Source organism: Anoplolepis gracilipes, chromosome 1 (genome assembly GCF_047496725.1).
Source record: "Anoplolepis gracilipes chromosome 1, ASM4749672v1, whole genome shotgun sequence".
Classification (NCBI taxonomy): Eukaryota; Metazoa; Arthropoda; class Insecta; order Hymenoptera; family Formicidae; genus Anoplolepis; species Anoplolepis gracilipes.
In genome coordinates, this window is record NC_132970.1 from 11,715,611 (window position 1) to 11,736,756 (window position 21,146).

The following is a 21,146-nucleotide window of genomic DNA, read 5'->3' on the forward strand; positions in this document are numbered from 1 at the left end:
GATCGAAAGCCACATCATAATTATATATGCGTTTATACGTATGCGTATTCATTTTTTTAATATTTATTTTTTAATATTAAAATATTAAAACGACAAGAGGAGCGTTGAAAGAAGCAATTTTCTCGAGACGGAACTTCTCCGCTTTCCGTAGTTGTTATTTCTCGACTTTATTACAATTTTACAGTGCTCTGAAAAAAATCCTCTTTTTTTTCGTTCCCGGGCGTGCTTGCGTGACCGTGACCGTTTGATGCGTCGCGACGCCGTGCGCGTATCGGGGATCGGGGATCGGGGATCGGGGATCGGGGATATCCCGACTCTCGACCGAGACGATAGACCTCGAGGAAAAGGTGACGAGGAAGTATTTGCGCGCGCACGTATATATATGTATATATGTGCAGTTTCGCGCCATGGAAATACCTACGTTCGTAGTGCCGGCGCGGTACGCGTCTCTCGCGGTATAGGCAGTCCCAGTGAGCGGCGGCGGCGGTGTTTGGCTGGCGATGACGGTCGGCTGGCTCGGAGGGGGTGCAGGTGCGGGCGCGGGTATGGGCACGGGTGCCGCCGGCGACGGTGCGGTGGTGACGACCGCCGCTACCGCCGGCGCCGACACCGAGGTCGGCGGATAAGAATGAATGTAACGGAGCATGGATGGTACGGTGACGTAAGGAGTGCCACCCGCGGCACCGCCACCGCCGTTGCCGCCGCCGCCGCCGTTGCTGCCGTTGCCGCTACCAGCAACGCCGCCGCCGCCGCCGCCGCCGCCACTGCCATTGCTGCTACCGCCGCCGCCGGCGTTGTTGCTCGCGCTACCGTTGCTCGCGTTGTTGCTGCTCACGCTGTTGCCACCTGCCGCTGCAGATAAAACGTTCGAAACGCCGACCACACCACCGTTGCTGCCGCTGCTCGTGGCGGTGCTAACTCCAGCGACGACGGCAGATCCGCCCGCGGTCGCGGCGGCGGCCGCGGCCGCCGCCGCCGCGGAAGACGCGGCCGCACCGCCCTGCACGTACGTCGCTCCCGTTCCTACCGTCCTCGGCGACACTGGGCTGCTGCTCTTGATGTTGACATAACTCTGCGTTGGTCTGCAATCATCGTAAAATTTCATTAGATTCCAGGATAGAGAGATTTAAGTACAATAGACCCGAGGCAAAAAAGTCTCGCGAGTATAAAATTGCTTTTTTCATTGCTATATATAAATTATTAGACACAATTGAAGTCAAGTTATTAAATTTATAACTGTAATTTACATTGTATATTGTAAAGAAATTTGATTTTTCTTAGTTGATCGTACCCTATTCTGTCTTATTTGACTTGGTTAATAATTATTCAACTGTTAATCGTGTATTTTTGATAATAATATGTAAAAATATAAAAGTACAGATATGAATACAAAATACATAAGTCTGTGATAAGGAAGACTATTTCAGAATTTAGCCTTTCACGAATAGATGCTGATATGATATTCTATTTATCAGTAGTTGCCAATTAAAAGATAGTAGCACATTGATAATATCATTATATTTAAACATCTAAAGATCGATATTTCATTTTCTCTCTTCTAAATATATTACAAATTCATGACTATAAGCCCTGTCTTGTCTTTACAAAAATATAGCAAAATAAGTCCTGAAAGAATCAAAATCTAATCTAATCACATGATATATCTCACGAACAATTTTAAGCATTTGACAATAGATTAAAATTTTTAAACCTGAGTTAATTCAAGTACTATATATTTTAATTGAGATAATAAACTATATCGCATTGGTATGAAAAAAAAAAATATTTATATGAATTTACGGAGTATATTTTTGAAGAAAATATTTTATATACGTAAATATTGAGTAATTAAAATTATATCATCAGAATGATATATAGAACGTGATTTCATCATTTCCTACAATTAGTATTTATATTAATCAGTCAGCGAACTTGTTATATCAGAATGCGTCGCAGTAGTTTGTTTATCGACTCGTGTGTCACACGTCATACACAGTTGATCCAATTTGACCGGCTTAGAAGAAAAAGAAAACTGTCAAGCATACGATTGACAGCGGCTTAACAACTTTATATAGCTGATCGATACCCATCGTTTTTTTTTTCTATCCAATCACGTTTACGATTCCATCCAAGTTTCTGATTCTTTTTCCGAAGGCCACCGCTCTGTAATCCGAAACGTCAAAATGAAGATTCTTTCTCTTGAATTGAATCGAACATTTCACCAATTAATTTTCTCTCATCGCGCGCTTTTTCTATTTTTGATCAATAAAATGATTGATGATTGATGAATAATGTATTGTTGAATTGAATAATTCGTAATACTATCGTAAAGGATTCTGTGTAGTTTTGCATTTGCATGGATTCAATCGTCGCGCATCATTCTTGCAGAGTAAGATGCTATCGACATACATATATATAAAAAAATATGTATATATCGATAGCGATTGAGCAAAATAACACAAGACTTACTTGAGACCACTACATTAATATCGAAAAATTTATAATAAAAATAAAATAAAAAAATAAAACTTGATAGATGTCTTTAAGAAATTTTGCAAAAAAATTTTAATGTTATCTGCCTGACCTTCTTAATTTTTATCATTAAAATATTTAAACAAACAATTATTCATTGTGTATCGTTATAACAAATTCAGCTTCATAAGTTCTAAAAAAAATTATTATAAAAATAACACTTTACATTTGATGACTTAATATTTTATAATCACCTAGTATAATGATAAATACGCGCTTGTATTATTTCGTCACGGATACTTTAGCAACTGCAAACTAAAATCATATCATTTAGATGGCCTTAACGTTGCATACATAAATAATTCTCTCGTTGAGAGAAAGAGAAAGAGAGAGAGAGAGAAATAGAGAGCCAGAATCGTGACAATAATTTAAATGTATGCTTTAGTTTACTAATTCACTTGATGATCTGGTTCATTAACTCGTTCGATGTTCACGCGAATAACGGTATTTGCCAACAAGATTTCTCGAATATATCGCGTATCTCGTCGAACCAGCCTATAATCACGTCGAATCCACTGCGCGTACCATCGCAACAGAATGCACGGAAATTGCAGATCATTAATCTTGATGTAAGCAAAACTGAATAATATATATAATATCAGTGAAATAAAACAATAAAAAAATTGCGACATAAAACTAAAAACTGTATATTTAAAAGCATATTGTATATTTAATCATATTAAATCATTATAATATTATAATAATAACAACAATATAATATTTTATAATAAATATTATATATATATTTTTTTTTATCGTTAGGACATTATACATTATAAATATATGCATTTTTAAAATGTTGGAACGTTTCGAAAAAAGAAAAAAAAAATAGAATTTGATTAAATTTTCGTTAAAAAATCAATTATCGGAAAAAACTTCGATTAATGAGCGAGTCTATAAATCTAGTTAACTCAGAATAAAAAATGTGATTGCAAAAATTGCAATTTCTCTGCTTCCGTTCTTTTCGTCGGAAACCTTGTCGGTGGTTATTAATTTAATTGAACTAATTAGTGATCTTGACAGCAGCGAGCACCAGACATTAAATAGAATAGATCAATATCGAATGCTACGAGAAATTAATATGAAAAAAAAGAATATGATATATTTATTTTGCTAAATGTAAGTTTTTCTCAATAAGCAACGCATCATCAATTAATAATGAGCAATTGCTGTCGCATGATTAAGCCGCCTAGTAACGGTAAAAGGTTAAAATTAATAGTGCTTCTATTACTAAAATAATACTAAAAGACTAAAAACGAATCGAAATCAAAACCAATAACGTTTAATTCGAGATTGTGCTTTAAGTGAGATGCTTTAATTGTGTTTACATGGAAATCCTTTCTTACATATATATATATATATATATATATATATATATATATATATATATATATCTGCCTTAAATGACGCAAAGCAATCTGTATAATAGCGGATTCATCAAACTTCGTTGAGAAGAAATAAATTGCAAGATCATCGACGAACTCCATCGCTGACTGAATATGTGTTAATCCGGGTTAACGCCTGATATAAAATGTTATATTTTATTGAACGCGATTGCGCGATTTGTTCCACGCAAATAACATTCGCGTCTAGCAACGACCTCGTTCCTGACTGATCTAGCTTTCTCTCTCTTTCTCGTGCGTATTTCAGTCCCGAAGGTTCCCATCGATCGCACCCCAGGCAAAAGCGAGTCGTCGGCCTGACCCGCGACATTCGCGAAAAATTATCGACATCCGGTACCGATATAGCAGGATGGTTATTTTTCAGATTTTCTTATGCTCCGAAGTATGGATTTATTTATTTCGATGCGCAAAAAATACCAAAGTGTTTTAAGACATATTTGATTTCCCAATTTGCCTGTTTCAAAAATAAAATTAAATTTAACACGATACAAAAGTTTACCTAAATAATGATACTCTTGCGATAAACATTTTCTACAATTTGTATTTTAAGAATACGTCGAATCAAAACAAATACAGTTCCATTCGAACCGATGCGATGGTCCAACTTATTTCCGCCGCTGTTGCTATAGCGCAGTTACGCGCAGTCTACGATTCATCATTCTAACTGAGAATGTGTAAAGTCATCTCGCGAGAACGTATTTTATTTTGCATACGGGTTTAAAATTAGATATAGATGAAGGGGTAGACTGTGCGTGAAATAAGTGACCGAAAAGAAAAGACGGCCGAACAGAGTGAAAGAATACCGAAGGTGGAAGGAAGCGTACCGAAAAGAAGCAAGGAGAGATCCGTAAAGGGAGAACCGAAGAAGAAATTATGGGTACCTGGTGCGGCTGAAACAGCCGGCCAATCGCATGACGCGTCGAAAACGATTCGTGGCGGAATAGTTGCCATTGGCGTTCCGCACGGCAGCGTTCCTACTCGATGGACGACATTTCGGCGGCAGTGAGCCACACGTGGCAGAATCCGTTGCGCATGCGCCGGCGGAGCCGGTTCGCCGGAGAGAGAGAGACGAGATGAGACGAGACGAGACGAGACGAGACGAGACGTGCGGGGGTGTTTGCGCGCGGTTCCGCGTGTCGGTGCCGACTCGACGGACGGACGGACGCGCATGCGCAACGCGCTCGCCGAAAAGGGTGAATGCGCCTGTCGCTCGGCTCTCGAGAATGCGGCGTTGCCGTTTCTCCATTGGAGCTGAAGCGCTGCAACAGAGGCGGCTGGACCCCACCAAACTCGCCGAGGCCGAGCTTCCCCTGCCCTGCCCGCGTTACTCGCTAACGGATTACGGTGGAAGGTTAATCGGTGACGGACGAGAGTTCGTTGTTCAGCCGCGATTGTTGCTGATTTCTTTTTTTTCCTCTCCTTCTTTTCTTCTTCTTCTTGGATTTTTTTTTCCTCGACAGAGCGAAACGGAGGATAGATGAGCATGACCTTCCCGCGTCCTGGAATATACACATGCATCTTCGACCTCGCGTCTTGCGCGAGTTCTCAAAGAAATTCATGTCGCGAGAAACGCACAAATATCGATCGAGCGTATAGTAATTAACGAGAAATTATTGGCAATTTCGAGATAAACTAGAGCGGCGAGAACAATCGAGACAAAAAAGTCTACTTTTCAAATATAGTTGACCTAAGCGAATACAGCGAAGCAAACAATAGATGCACTTCTTGTGCAGCTTGTAACCAAGTGGGCTACATTTAGCAGTATATTATCAAGGCAAAGTACATACATACGTCGCAAAAACAGAGCGACAGAATATTGCGACATATAAATGCATGCTTTGCAATATGAACATGCACTATTCTTTGTCATGCCTTGCACTTTCGTATCTATATTTTTATCATACGTAGTATTCATTGAAAGAAGCCTCATTTGGCGCATATATTGCGTGTACTGACAAGATGTATATATTAAGAAAGTTTCAGTCTTCACATATAAATGTACGACAAATTTGAAAAATATTAAACTTTTAATAAAATTCCTATTCATTGTAAAAAATGTCTTGAAAGTAGGTATTGACAAAATAAATTTTGTAAAATCTATATCAAATGCAATTGCATTGTAATGTGAGTGAACGTGTAATTTAAATCCTCCGGCATTCGGTGATTTAATTATCCGGTAAGTAAAGTTCGAAAACCAAAAATAGTAAATTCCAGCCAATCTAACAGTCATCGTAAAAAATAAAACTGCTTGCAATACGGTGCTGGGTTCGTCTCCCAACCTTCTAGAAGAGAGTGAAATTATCTTGCACGAGGGAGATTGGTCGTCGTAAACGAACGGATGTGAAATAGAGCGGACCAGTCGTACATCCGAAACGCTTTTACCTAGCTAGAAACTCTACCTGCCTATCTACCTACTTCGAACAAAGAGATATATAGGCGATACACGAACGAATCCACCGCGTGCACTCACGACGTAACGCGCGAAAGAATTCTTCGCAAAATCGCACCAAGTCGGTACGAAGTGAAAATAAATATCGCATTTCTATAGCTTTGTAAAGAAAGTTAAGGTGCATTGAAATTCTAAAATATCAGAATTTTCAACAACTTTATATCACATACGCACGCACACGCACACATCATTTATATCATATTAGCATTAATTTATTTATATTTCTATTGTCGTGCCTCTTTATTTACAGGTCTTGAAAAGGAAGGTTATTAACATCGCTTTCGAAAAGAAAGTGCGTATATTGTTACGTGCAATTGTGTTTGCGCGAAAGAATTAATCGAGTAACGAATCGATTAAATAATTGATATAAAAAAAAAAAAAAAAAAAAAAAAAAAAAAAAAACAGTTTCTTTAGAAAAATTACGGAAATCACCGCATTTTCCAATTTTTTCTCATCAACGTCTAAAATCGAGAATGACATTTCGCATTTCGATCTACAAATTTTTTTTTTCGACCGTCATCCCGAGGAAAAGTTACCTACTTTAAGCGCGAGCGAAGTCGGGCAACCGAAGTCTTAATAATTTTCACGCCTCTGGGCGGGCCTTCGTGGAAACGTTACCCCGCCGTCCTTTCTCGGCGTCGATTAAAATCGGCATTCGCTTGCTCGTTCTCTTCCAACGACCGATGGCTCTTCCTCGACTATGGGTTCTCGATGACGTAACGGTCACTGACCCCCTCCCACTTCTGGCGAGCCCTCTTCTTCCCGTCTCCCCCTCTCCCTCCCCCCCTCCTTCGGTGCTCATCTACACCCCCACCGTGCCCAGTTGTCATCTATTCTTTCTCCCTCTGGCGATGCGCGCGCGATATAGCGTTCGTTATACGCGTGCATAAGTCAACGTGAGGAGGAGAACGACGGTGCTTTGCGTGTATGTGTGTGTTGTGTTGTGTATGTTGTGTGCGTCTATTGCTGAATTCGCCGTATGAATGCACGCATGCACACACACACACACACACACACACACACACACACACACACACACACACACACACACACACACACACACACACACACACACACACACACACACACACACACACACACACACACACACACACACACACACACACACACACACACACACACACACACACACACACACACACACACACACACACACACACACACACACACACACACACACACACACACACACACACACACACAGCGAATACGAATACGACGTCATCATCGAATGCTGCGGACGTTTCACTTTACTGCGAATTATTAAGTTTCGGATACCTCCCATCTCTCCTTTCTCCCTTATCCATTCTTCCCCATCCCCCCCTCGACTCCATTTTTGTACTTGTATTAGCGGCGTATCGCTCGTACAGATAACACAGAGCTATCGCACTTTTACTTGATTACGTTATTTATTTACGAACAAGGAAACGCGATAATTGATGCGTGATTATATTTTTTTTTTTTCGTTTTCGTATAATATTGAAGATCAAGAGCAACGAATAATTGTTACATCAGTTACAATCTATCCGCGATAGAAATCGTAACAGGCCGAACGAGAGAATGTGATTCAATGACGAAGATTCATCGGGTTTCTATTGGACAGAAATATTATCTGCAACTAATGCATTGCCGAATGATGAATTTCAAATAAGCGAATATACGATGTCGTTTCCGAGATACGAGAGTCCGGATTTCAGGTGCACTGATTCCGTATACACACACACACACACAACATACACGCATGCACTGCACGTTTTGACAAATGCAGTATAACGAAAATGATTCGATTATATGTGTCGTGAACTTTCTTTTTATTAAACATACCAATATATTTTGTTTTTACGAGCACTTATTAAAAACGAGTAATAAATGTGTTACGGCAATAAAAAGAAAATATGTTTGGTCTTTAAATATAAAATTGCGCTTACATGTCTTCTTTTCATTTTTATTATACCTATATAATATATAAATTATTCCGCACATCTTTCTTTGGAAATTTGAGATGGACGCGTTAAAAAAAATTGTTATTACATTTCCCTCATTTTTATCATAATTCAAAGATTATTTCGTGTCTTTTAAAATGTTGTAAACGAAAGTAAAGTAAATTTCGAACACGTGTCTCTGGATGCGCAGAATTGATACAGACGGACAAATTTGTGGAGATCTTGATAACGGATAACGTTGCAAAAATAGCAAACATTAGTATCGGAAGAGGACAGCTCGTCGACCGTATATCGAGATGCATGGTATCTTGCTTTGCAAGAGAAAGAGAGAGAGAGAGAGAGAGAGAGAGAGAGAGAGATATGCAGGGAGAGGGGTCGAGAGAATACATGCAGAAGAGGGAGAAGCGTTAGGATCAATAGCCCATGTACATACATGCGTTAACATGGTACATAACTTATATGAAACACGTGAGAGCAAAAGAGAGAGAGAGAGAGAGAGAGAGAAAGAGAGAGAGGGCTGGTGAAGGATCGTATGTAAATGAAAGTCCAAGTTATCAATGACACGTTAAATTCCCAAGAGCACATACTTTTCACCAATATTGTCGTTCGAATTTCCAAACGTCACCTGACTCCTTCCTTCCTCCTCCCTCCATTTTCCAGTGGGTATCAACGACAATTTTAAACGCGCGATCGATTCCATCCATGCTTCCTCGATTTCTTCGGATACATATGACCGGCTGTCGTGAACTTGCGAAACATTACCCACGACCCATTTCTCGCAGTACTATTTTTCGCGCGATCAAATTAACGCTAAAAGGGAGAAGAAATCGGCCGATATCGTCTCGAGCAATATTTAATACCGTGATATTTCTAACCTTTCCGTAGTAAAAATACACATACGGAATATCGCAAAATTCTGAGTGCAAATTTTACCTACGAATATTTCGTGTTAAAAAATGCGTTGCAAATAAAAAAAATTCTCTCTCTCTCTCTCTCTTTGCTTCTGAAATGTTACTTGCATAAACTTGACTCATATTACATAAGATCAACACTACGAAACGACTACGAATGTATTATATAGAATTCGTAAACATCTTTCACGAAGGGCCTCGCAAAATTCTCAAGAAAATACTCCGTGAGAATTTATGCCGGGAATGAAGAGGCAGAAAAAAAAAAAAAAAAAAAAGATTGGTACGTCCTTGAGCCCCCTTGTATTTAATTCTTTTGCTGCCTTCGTGAACGCCTTCGTTCTCGCCTTTCTTCTCCACCTGGTATACATAAATATTTATCGTTTGCGATTCTAATCAACAACAGTAGTAAATAGTCCTTCAATATTTTTCGCGCATTACGATTGCCCTCAAATCGAAAGTCGTGCGAGTAACGTAAATAAAACTTTTATCTAATTATTGAGTGCGCACTTATTTTAAGATACGAAAGATCAATAATTAAAAACAGATAACTATAAAAATATTTCAGACAAGTGTATCGATCAAATCTCTTAGTTCTGTCGTGTTTTATTAAAGTAGATGTTAACTTTCGATAAAAATTCAATGAAATTAATGTAATGAATTTAAAAAAAGTTTTATATTAAATTTCTTTTAATATAACTATGTTTAAAATTATATTTTTCTCAAAGCCAGGTTCACTTTTAATATTCGAACCTGAAATAATTTTAGGTATATAATGAAATTTTTATCTAACTGTTTTACAAAAAGAATCGATACTTTAAATCTGCGTCTATATCAGTTAAATCATGTGAACTTTATCAGCTTTTTTTAATAATATTTATCATCGTTCGCAAATCGCACGTGTTGGTTAGTATTTTAGATTAAATAAAACCTGTGTGAATGAAAAGAAATATTTCGTTGTTTGAACATTTTCGCGACCGTTCTTTAACTTCTATCTCATTAATCATTTCTTTCGCTAAAAAAGAATACACAGAGTATCGAGTATCAATTTGTTCCTATGAGTGTCCCGTTTAAACATACATATTTCGCACGTGTATGTTTTACGTGATGGTGCTTCTTCTTTTTCCCAGGACACCGTTCTCAATTTATTTACGAGACATCGAGTCGTATAGCTGCGCGTACGCGGACGTCATAAATGTATGCCGTGTAATTTAAGGGCAAACTATTCACAAGAGATCGAGTTTTAAGTATCAACATTATCTTGTATCGTGAAATACTGCACTTGTTATGAAAAAAAAAAAAAAAAATGCAAGTGCCTTTTATTCTCGCATCGGAAAAAGCATTCTTTGAAAACAAGAAAGCATGAATGTTATCCGTTAAAAAAAAAGTTAATCATGGGGTTTCACGTATAAATTATAAATATTTTAAATATCCGCAAATTATTAAATATTATTGCGAGATGTAATCTCACAAGTTTTTTCAATCTAGCTAATTTTAATAACACATAATTCATTATCTTATAAAATCTGACGAAAATTAATACGCTATCAATTAATTTTCCTTTTCCAGATATCTTATCTTACATACTTTTATTCTCGATAATCTATCATCATAAACTCACAAATTTATTGTTGGAACGTATAAATGTATATAAACGGGGATACGAGGCAAGAATTGAATTATCTTATATTTGCTTGCACACACGAATATATCGGGCATCATAAGCGTGCATACACGTATCAAGAGATCGCATCGCGTTATCACCGTCGCTTATCCTTCGACCTCGTTCCCCCCTCCCACCGCTTTAACTCTACTAGACACGCCGGTCTGATTCATAATCCATAGACAACAGCGGCGTGTTCGCCGCCCCTCGTTTCCTCCTACTTGCCGTCGAGTTAACCGAGTGTACGTTAGCGAATTTAATCTCACAATTTTCCCGCGTGATGAGAACTCATTCCCACCGACCAAGCTGAAAAGTTAACCGTTAAACGAAAAAAGACCCATTGTCCGAGTAAACGAGATCCTCAAGCCACGTGTTGAGGAAAATGAGAAAGGGGAGGAAGAGTAATCATTCTATCTCTCTCGAACAGAGTAATGATATATATTTGATGAGAAGCAAAAGGAGAGGTAAAATACTTGAATGGGTACTCGTCTAAATAAAAGATTATCACGACTGTAACCGCAATATATGTTGCCTTCCAAGAAGGAAGGATATCCATAAACGATTAAAGATTCACGCTTGCAAATTCTTGCACGGACGCTGATTGTGAGATAAATTTCATAATAAAAGTGTTACAAGCGAGTGTAAATGGATCTTATTTAAGAAAGACACGTGTTCTCGACCACTAAAATCTATGCACGTGTGCTGAAACACGTATCGCATCGAGAGAGATAATTTCACGATATTTCATTGTCTCTTTTTCTCTTTCTTTCCGTAAAGTCAATGAAGATTTCCTTTTTACATTCTATACATAATACTATAATACTATGTTTCGCGATTATCTGAAATAAACAATTATTAAATTTCCGATGCAGGCTTTATACCAAAATTTTAAGTTGCTTAAAGAGAAAAAGAGAGTATAAAAACAATAGCAGTATAGACATGCTTTCCATTTGTTTTTTTTTTTTTTTTCTTCTCGAGTGTATATAAGAACGTGTGTATACATATATACATATATACATACATATATATATAGTTCAATGATTCCGACCGATTGTGCGACATAATCTCGCGATGGATGCATCATAAATATATCTAAAAAAAAAAAAAAAAAACTTACACACTGTCGCGATTTATCTCGCGTGATGGCAAACGCGACGTGAATAACGAGGTTAGAATTTTCGAAGCGTGGCGGCCAGAATCCGCGAAGATCGCGAAGAGACCGTTAAAGCGCGATTAACGGGAATCGCTGGCGAGGGACTTACATCATCGTGCAAGCGCGTAACCTTGGCTTTCATGGGGATCTCTTGTACGCGCCGGGTGCATTCTCCTCATTGCGCATTCCGCCGTTATTGCTTCGAAGCCTATATCCACCAAGGCATTCACACTCACAGATCACAACGCGCCGACGATTCGAAAAGACACGACATGAGACACGACACGACGAGATATGAGGAATGACAGTTGACGAATCTGCCGAAAGATCGCGGTCGCGAAAATACGATGCGAGAGGGTTAAAGATCAACGTGTAACGTTGACGTTTGAGGTTAGAATCGACAGGTAGCAGTAGTGAGTAGTGAGTGGTGTGGCACGCGGCGCGCGTGCGCCTTACGCTCGGTAAAATTAGATGCGCGCAGTAGCGGATACATCACGCGCTCTCTCGCATCGCATCGGTTCAAATTCAGGGATTTTAAAAATAGAAATACATGTATTTCCAATATATCCAGAAAGAGAGAGCACGCGAGAGAGAGAGAGAGAGAGAGAGAGAGAGAGAGAGAAAGAGAGAGGAAAAAAAAAGATAATGAAAAAATCATTTTCCTGCTTTATCTGACACAGATAGAAATTTAAATATTTTGTTAGTAGAAAACAGATCATTCGACAGGCGAAAAACTCAAGTTTCATTTCTGGTCTACTAAAAAATCACAGAGTGGATTTTGAATAAAATTACCAATAACTTTGAATAAAGAAATAATAAGAATGAAATTGAAAAACTACAACTTGCTTTTAAATAAATCTTGACAGAAGCAATAAATATCCAACATACACAAATTGCAGATATGTGTGCAACTATAATTATAAAATAAAGGACAGAAAGATTAAATCTCTCTCTCTCTCTCTCTATTTATATATATATATATATATATATATATATATATATATATAATAAAAATTAAAGAATAAGATCAAAAATAAAATAGAAAGAGCAAAAATAGAATGAAGGCTAGAACGATCAAATTTCTCTCTCTTTTTCTCTCTCTCGCCTTCGTTCTCCTGTAACCTAACATATGTTAAAAAATATACGAACATTAATAATGATAGGCTTTCATAAATGTGTAATTATGTTGTTCATTTATTTGAAATAAAATTAATTAAAAATTTTAAATTAAAGCTTTAGAAAACAAATTGTTTTGAAAACGCTGTTGAAATGTAGGAAGGCCAATTTTGCAGATTGACCTTGATCCATTACTAATTACGCGATATGATCTGTCCTGTCTCGTCTCGCGTCTCATCTCGAGGTTTGTCACGCGAGCGACGAGGCATGCCTCTCCTACGAAATATGCGAGTTTCGAACCGGGTTTAACGAGAATCCACGATACGACACGGCGGAGTAAATGCGTCAGAAGAAGCATCCGTGTATTACGAGAGAGGAATTCCGCTATCGAAGCATTTAATTAAGTTTTGCAAAAACAATCTTTGAATAAATCGTAAAGTTTTATCGACGAGTTTCTCCCGAATTTTTATGTTCTTGAAAATTTTCTCCGTTTAAGATGTATATTTTGAGATTTTGTTCTTTTTTTATAAACGTCGTATATTTTAAAAGACAGATCATGGAAGATAAGTAAAAGGTAAGTAAAAAGTGAAGTACGAGCGTCTGTATTTATGCGACGGTTTTAATAGTTTGTGATAAAGGTAGCGTCGTTTTAAAGACTTTGTACTTTTGAGACACCTGGCGAGTTTTCAAAACGCAGCCCCGAGGTCGTAGATCGATAAATTTAACTCACAAAGATATTAAAAATTTTTATCTCTTGAATACGATTGAGACATGAATATATCTTAAATAATCTACGTACAAATTTGTTAAATTGTTCTTGTTTACTTAATAAAATATAACGTATCAATATAATATTTATGTTTTAAATTAACAAAAAAAAAAAAAATGACAATTCAAAGTAATAATTATTTTAAACCGTCAACCTTCGCGCGGTGATTTTGCATTTTGTGGATACATTTTTTTATGTAATAATATTCTGTTAAAAATATCGCTACTGTTTAAAGAAAAGTAAATGTAAATTTATCGAAAAATATACATAATGAACAAGCGATATGCTACTGATCGAGCATCTTGCATATTTCGAGAAACATATTTCATGTGGTAATATCACTTCTTTATATAACAAATAATTTTTTTGAAAAATATTTCTTAGAATATTTTCTCATCATTATACTTAATTGATATGTACATAAGTGTACATGTGAATCATTCAGTTAAGAAAAATTATCAATAAATGGACCTTCTCTAGTTTTATAAAGTGCGATATACGGATCCAGTTTTTAGCAAAGTCAGTTTTTATAAAATCAATATAACGCATTTAAATGCGCATGTTATTAAAAAATTCAGACTATTGTAAAAACAAGAAGAAAAAATCAAAGGTGTAGGTACGATTATAAAAAAAAATTTTGTACGTTTCTGTTTATATAATAAATATCTCTAAGCAGTTATTTCATCTTCCCAGAAGTTGTGTTTTTAATTAATAAAGACAAACAAGTTATACCAGTTTTTTCATTTCTGACTGATGTAAACTCTATTTAAATCTTATATGACATGATGTCCACTCACATCTTGTAAAAAAAAATTCCCTTAAAATTCTTCTTGATAGGTGTTTAAAATATTTTGTTTAAAATTGCAGATAGAGGATATTTTAAAGCTTTTTTGATGCAATTTTCTAAAATAAATTTTTTTATTGCATGCATTCTCTAATGTTTTTCATACGAAAAAAAAATATAAAACCTCTTAAGTTTCAAGTATGAGAGTATTATAAATATATTTAGAAAACTAAATAAGATAAATATTTTTCACTTGCATAATATATATTTATTTTCTTATTATTAAAAATTATAATAAAAATATGTATTTTACATTCAATATTTTGTTAAAACATTGAATATATAAACAAAAATACACATTTATAACGTATTTTAAACACATAAAATTTACTTGACTTATCGACTGTTTACAATGTGAGAACAAAATTATCAAAGAGAAATTTTTCAAAAAATTCACTGAGTTCTAATAAAAAATTTCATGAAAATTTCCTGACTATGCCAAGTATAAAAAGAAGTGCCTGAGAATTTGAGGTTTTCAATATCTTTCTTGGAAGTAGACACCCTATATAATCTGATCAAAATTAATAAATATGACATTACGCACACGTTACAATAAAAGTGAGAAAGAGAACATGTGTATGTGTGTGTGTAATTTTGCATTTTTTCTTCGTAATTCCGTATTGTACAGTTATGAATTTTTCGGCGTTACTGCATTCTTCACTATGTAATAGGCTTAAAATATAATGCAAATCGAGCCAAGAGGCTTGTGGTTCGTATATAAAGTGTATTCTAAGCCGCGTCATCTTATATAACCCTCACGGAGTTAGAACTTCGCGCAGATTGCGTTGTCTCAGGCAGAAATATCTCTCACCTTCTCCGTTAGGTGATCTATAACTATATACATATATGATAAAATATACATATCTTAGTACATAGTATCATCTCAATATATAGACGCAATATGTAGGTTATATATGATGAAATATACATAATCTCAATATATAGTATCATCGATAAATATGTCGACAAGTGCAAATACAAAAAATCCATGCTAATGAAATTCAGTCAATTCTATCTCGGTTAAAAATAAATGTGAAATTTAACGCGCACTTCAATGTTATAGTATCGACGATAACACACGCAGATGTGATATTTATTTTTACAAATATAAATAATGAATCATATTTCTAAATAAATTTTAAATGTTGAGTAGTCCTTAAAAAATACACCAGCGCAATTGTCGCAAAGATCTAAATAAATAAAGAAAAAAGAAAGGGGAAAAAAAGGAAACAAATTACGTTATTTATTATCGAATAGTCTATGTACGAATCTCTTGTTTTTAATTAACAGTTTTTTTTATATCTCTCGGAGATATGATCTAGCGTCGATGCGTCAACTACAAATGCCAATAATACATAGCGACGCCTTTACGTAGAGACATTAAATATAAGGAAAAAATGGCAGTCACGTTCTCTTGTTTTCAAAGTATCTATTTGCCTTTTGCACGTCTTTTGTACGATATCGTGTAGAAAGGTCGTAATGATCCCATATCTTTATTCATATAAACATTCGAGTACTCGCCAGCGTAATAAGCAGTATAGGACAAAAGTAACGTGAGTTTCTTATATAAATGATATAAAATTGTCGAGAAAAATTATTCGCGTTTTGTAACACAATGAGATTTGTGAAAAAATCTAATATTTCGAACGAGTACGAAAATTACATTTCATGTCGATCTAATCGTTAAAGCGTGTCTTTCAATTTCAATTGCATGACTCAATAGTAAAGTTAATAAAGTGATTGTCAAAATAGAAGCTTTCATTAATCCATAATAGGATGTCTACTCAAATCTTGTAAAAAAATTCCCTGAGAATTCTCTAACGTCTGTCATTATATGACTTACTGTTTAGATTTCTAAAGTGTAAATTAGAAAAAAAAAACATTACAAATCATATTGCACTTAATTAGTTGTAATTAAAAGAGAGAGAGAGAGAGAGAGAGAGAGAGAGAGAGAAAGAGAGAGAGAAAGCTATTATTACTCTTAAAAGTATTTTTTAATCGCGATTAAACACATATAAAACACGTATAAAACGTATTCTTCTATTTTTGCAACCTATGAGATTACAATAATAAAAAATATTTTTACAATTAATATATTTATATTTTTTGCATCTATAATTAATATCAGGCTATACTCGTATTCACAATTTATGCGAAATTTATATTCGAACTCTTTGACTTTCGTCAGCGTAGCAGTTTTTTTGACGAAATCAAAGAACGCAAAGCCCCACGAATTAGCCCATTCGTGTGTACATGTATAGGCGTTATATCATGCGGCAAGATTCGTGTCTGGCCTTCGTGGCTCACGCTGAACTAATTTAAATATTGAGGAACTTCAAAAAAAAATAATCACGCAAATGACCGCTAAAGCAAAAAAATCGCGAAAAATTCACATTAGTAAATAACGAATTTCCGCGAATTATCGTTTGCATAGTTTGGCGCCAAGGAGTCTAAATAATTATCGATTTTTCAACAAAACAGATAACTCCCGACTAAAAGAGACGTGATTAAAACCGCGACACGTGCGTTTTGAGATAACTAGTAACGCGGCGATGGTTATATAAAAATGGTGTTGCTTCTTGTACGCTGTAACATACTTTTGTAATCGGAAATTCGCAAAACGCGTCTTTATTCTTGTATTGCAACTTTGAAATGAAAAAAAGACGTACGCGCGCGCGCGTGTGTGTATGTGTGAGCATTCTGTACGAGCAACAATCTTGAAATGAATCTACGAGTAAGCTCCTTGTCAGAGCTGGACACGTATGATAACATTTTCATATGATCGGGTGTCCTAATCGGAAATCTACGCGATCTTTATCAGGGGTCATTGCGTCAGATCCAGATCTTCATTAGAACAAACGTTTAAAAAAAAAAAAAAAAAAGGAAGTATTTTTTAATTTCGTTCTCAAAGACGTGCCATCTCGTACGAATATCCGGCTGACAGCCTGGCACCTGCACGAACGTTCCTGCACGCGTCCCTTGCCTATTTTCTTCGTTCTAACCATCCCCGATGTCAGACCCCATTTGTGGACTTTCCTTCTTAAAATACATATGCCGCGCTGTCGATCGTATCGGCTTTCAATTCGTATTCTCTATTCATCGTGTATAATGCGACTCGTTTTTAGAATTTCGATAGAATCAAGAGAATGTTCTTTCTCTCTAACGGGCCTATATATTTCTAAAAAATACTTTGTTAAAGGAAACTTTATAGAAAGAGAGAAGAATGTGAGATAAGTGAAAATACAGTTTCTTAGATATAAAATTGTAATATTAATTAAAGAATAATATATTTATTTTATTATTAAAATTATATCAATAATATATTTAATTATTATAATTAAGGAAAAATTTAAGAGTACATTTATAAACGCGTAATTGTTTATAGTGGTTGTTTATCAAACAAACAAGAGCGCGCAAGACGTTTTGAGTCACTTCGGTGGCCTTCTGGTGGATCGGAAAATATTTCTCAGACGTTATCGCGCAATCTTTATTAATCATTTCTATTTTGCGCGAAATATTTTATATTCGCGTAGTTATAGAGACGTCAATAACGGTGATTTCGATGTTTAATAGATACAATAGAAAAGACTTACCTGTGCAGCTGTACGGGAGTGGACCTCGCAGGTACGTGCTGATTATGCGAGACGGGTGGTTGGGCTTGACCCCTACCGGGGTTCGACGTCGCGCCGACGAGCGAGTGGCCGTGGGATCCATGGGGATGACCGTGGGGGTGGGGATGCGGGTGCGGAGGATGGGCGTGCGGGTGAGGGTGATGATGGTGATGCAAATCTCCCCCAACTGGGCCCACAGGGCCCACCGGACCCCCCAGTCCGCTCACTACCTGAACTTGCTTGCCCACTGTCTCCATCACCCCTAGCGCATTGTGAACTGAAACAGACAGAAAAATCGGAGCTGTAGAAAATAGATATTCTCATCTTGAATCGCGAGATCACTCGACAATCGAAAGAAAGGAGGGCGGGAATTTTAAGATAAGAATAAATTAAAAATGTACGAAAAAAAATAAATAAAATCATATTCGAATCTATAAAATAAGTAAAAACGATGAACCGAGTGAAAAATAAAATGAAAATTCACAGAGAAAATTATTTATAGTTGAACATAAATTTTACTATTTTTCTATTTTTAATAACCTTGGGACAATAACTTGCCATCTAAATATTGTAGACAACTGTATGATAAAAGTTCAATGCATTTCTTTATAAATATAGATTGTAGTTTTTCAGTATTGTCAATGAGCAATTAAAAATATATTATAACTTCATTAAAAATAATATTGTTTTTGTAATATCTATATATATATATGCAGTATATCTTATATTTTTATTATTATAATACTTTGCATGCTTTTTATTTTAAAAAATGAAACTTTTTTCTTTAATACTTTTTATAAATTTTTATAAAATTAATATTAATTATTAACAAATTATTGAAATTTTATACATACAAGATACTTTAATAGAATTTAGCCGAATACATTTAATATTTTGTTACAACACAATAAATAAAAAATTTTATGAAATATTTTAAGATGCTTTATTGTCCCAAAATCACTATGATTTTTAGAGTAAATCTTAAGAGAAAATTTTCTCTGTATTGTGTTGAAGAACTTTCTAGAACAAAAATTATAGAAATTGTAAGAGCTAATGGAAATTAGGAATTCACATTTAAAACTATTTTTCCGATGGGTATGTTGTGTGTACACTTACAACTTATAACATATAAATGTATAATAATAATAATATGAATAATTGTCATTCAAATAAAAATAAGGAATTTTACAATAAAAGTTTAAGAAAAAATTCCTTTACATATTGCACATTTTAAATACAATATTTAAATCAAGTGAGAGTTGTCCTTTAACATAACAATCACAGAAGACTTGAACTATCGGTAGACTATTATGACCATCAATAGCGGCTCAATTATGACGATACATACGCGTCACTAATATCGCTCAATTATCACCGACATAGTTTTTTCATACATCCACTCGGCTTGAATAGATTGAATGCATCAATAGGGACCAGTCGTGACACTGCGGAAACGCACACGGTCTGTTTACCGTGCCTTTCCTTTCGTAATGGTACGGAGTATCAATCGTACAAGTATGGAGATTAAACGAACGTGTATCGCGCGTAAGTATGCAATTACAGTTACATCTGAAACGGGAAGTTGATCGAATTTCTTGTCGACTCACTTCGTGTTTTTGTAACGGCACAAAGTGTGCTTTATAAAGTGAAGAATTGAAGATAATTGTCTTAGAAAAACAATTAGCGGAAAATATAAAGGAATATAAAATATTTCCATATTTTTCAAGCTTTGTTACGAAATATGAGAGAAATAAAGATGCAATTACTGTAACTTACAAGATTAAGAAATTACCACAAAATTCATGAAAATTCAACCCTTACTCCGTATTGTTATTTTTCGCACCTTCTAACTGTACAGGTGGGTCAGCGTATTTTCGATAAGTTTATTAATATGTAAAAGTGTTTTAAAAAATCTGAAAACTTGTATATACCTTCTTTGAACATTCTAAATAAAGACTAAAATAATAAATTTGAAAAATAATTTACTTAAATATATTATTTTATGATTATTTGTTTTCGAGAAATTGACGTTGTTAGAAAAATCACAGACAAAAATGATCCATCAGTACGGAATAAGGGTTAATTATCTGCAAATTTTATCACCTCAAAGTTGTCGAACAGACTTATATCGTGGTTACAGACACTACGAGACACCTCGTATACAACACGCTGGCATGAGTTGCACATTTATAGAAATTCTCACATGGCTAGCATAAATAAACTTAGAGGTATATGGTAATACATATATTCATGTCGGATGGCAGGGGATATGGTGGACGAATAAGTGCTGCATATAGATAAAGCGTAATACAACACAAACGTGTGCAGTTTCCATGCGATGCATAAATTTATGCGCATGTTTCCGCCAAAATGTATCGAGTAATATAACGTTCGCAAAACAATGCTCTCCAAATCCCACAAAACAATCTTTTCTATTATCAATCAATTTAAATGTGTGTGTGTGTGTGTGTGTGTGTGAGAGAGAGAGAGAGAAAAAGAGAGAGAGAGTTAAATTTAAAATATTTAATTATATTTAACAAGTTGAATTTTATTTTACTAATAAAATTAGCTGATACATCAATGCATTCGTATAAATATTTAATATAAATATATAATATAAATTTGCAAAATATTGACACGACTTGTCCTCGATTTTAGAAATTCTAAAATTTAAAACCACTACCTTCCCTTTGAAAGAAAGATGCGATGATAATTGATGACCTAGTTTTTAATA

General features: G+C 35.4%; 1 protein-coding gene across 6 annotated transcripts in view; it reads right to left on the bottom strand.

Annotated features, from left to right (window-relative positions):
* The window catches only part of Smr (nuclear receptor corepressor smrter), a 75,497-nt gene that overhangs the window by 41,065 nt on the left and 13,286 nt on the right, over positions 1–21,146 (bottom strand). For 5 of the 6 annotated variants that reach the window (XM_072889697.1, XM_072889547.1, XM_072889617.1 and 2 more), the window contains exons 2-3: positions 18,395–18,689; positions 422–1,082 (exon numbers count right to left, since the gene is read on the bottom strand). In XM_072889697.1, the coding sequence (XP_072745798.1) occupies positions 422–1,082; positions 18,395–18,669 (936 nt within the window). In that variant the 5' untranslated portion in view covers positions 18,670–18,689. Of the gene's footprint in view, positions 1–421; positions 1,083–12,181; positions 12,864–18,394; positions 18,690–21,146 lie in introns of those variants that run through there. The other variant, XM_072889770.1, reaches the window with a different exon arrangement.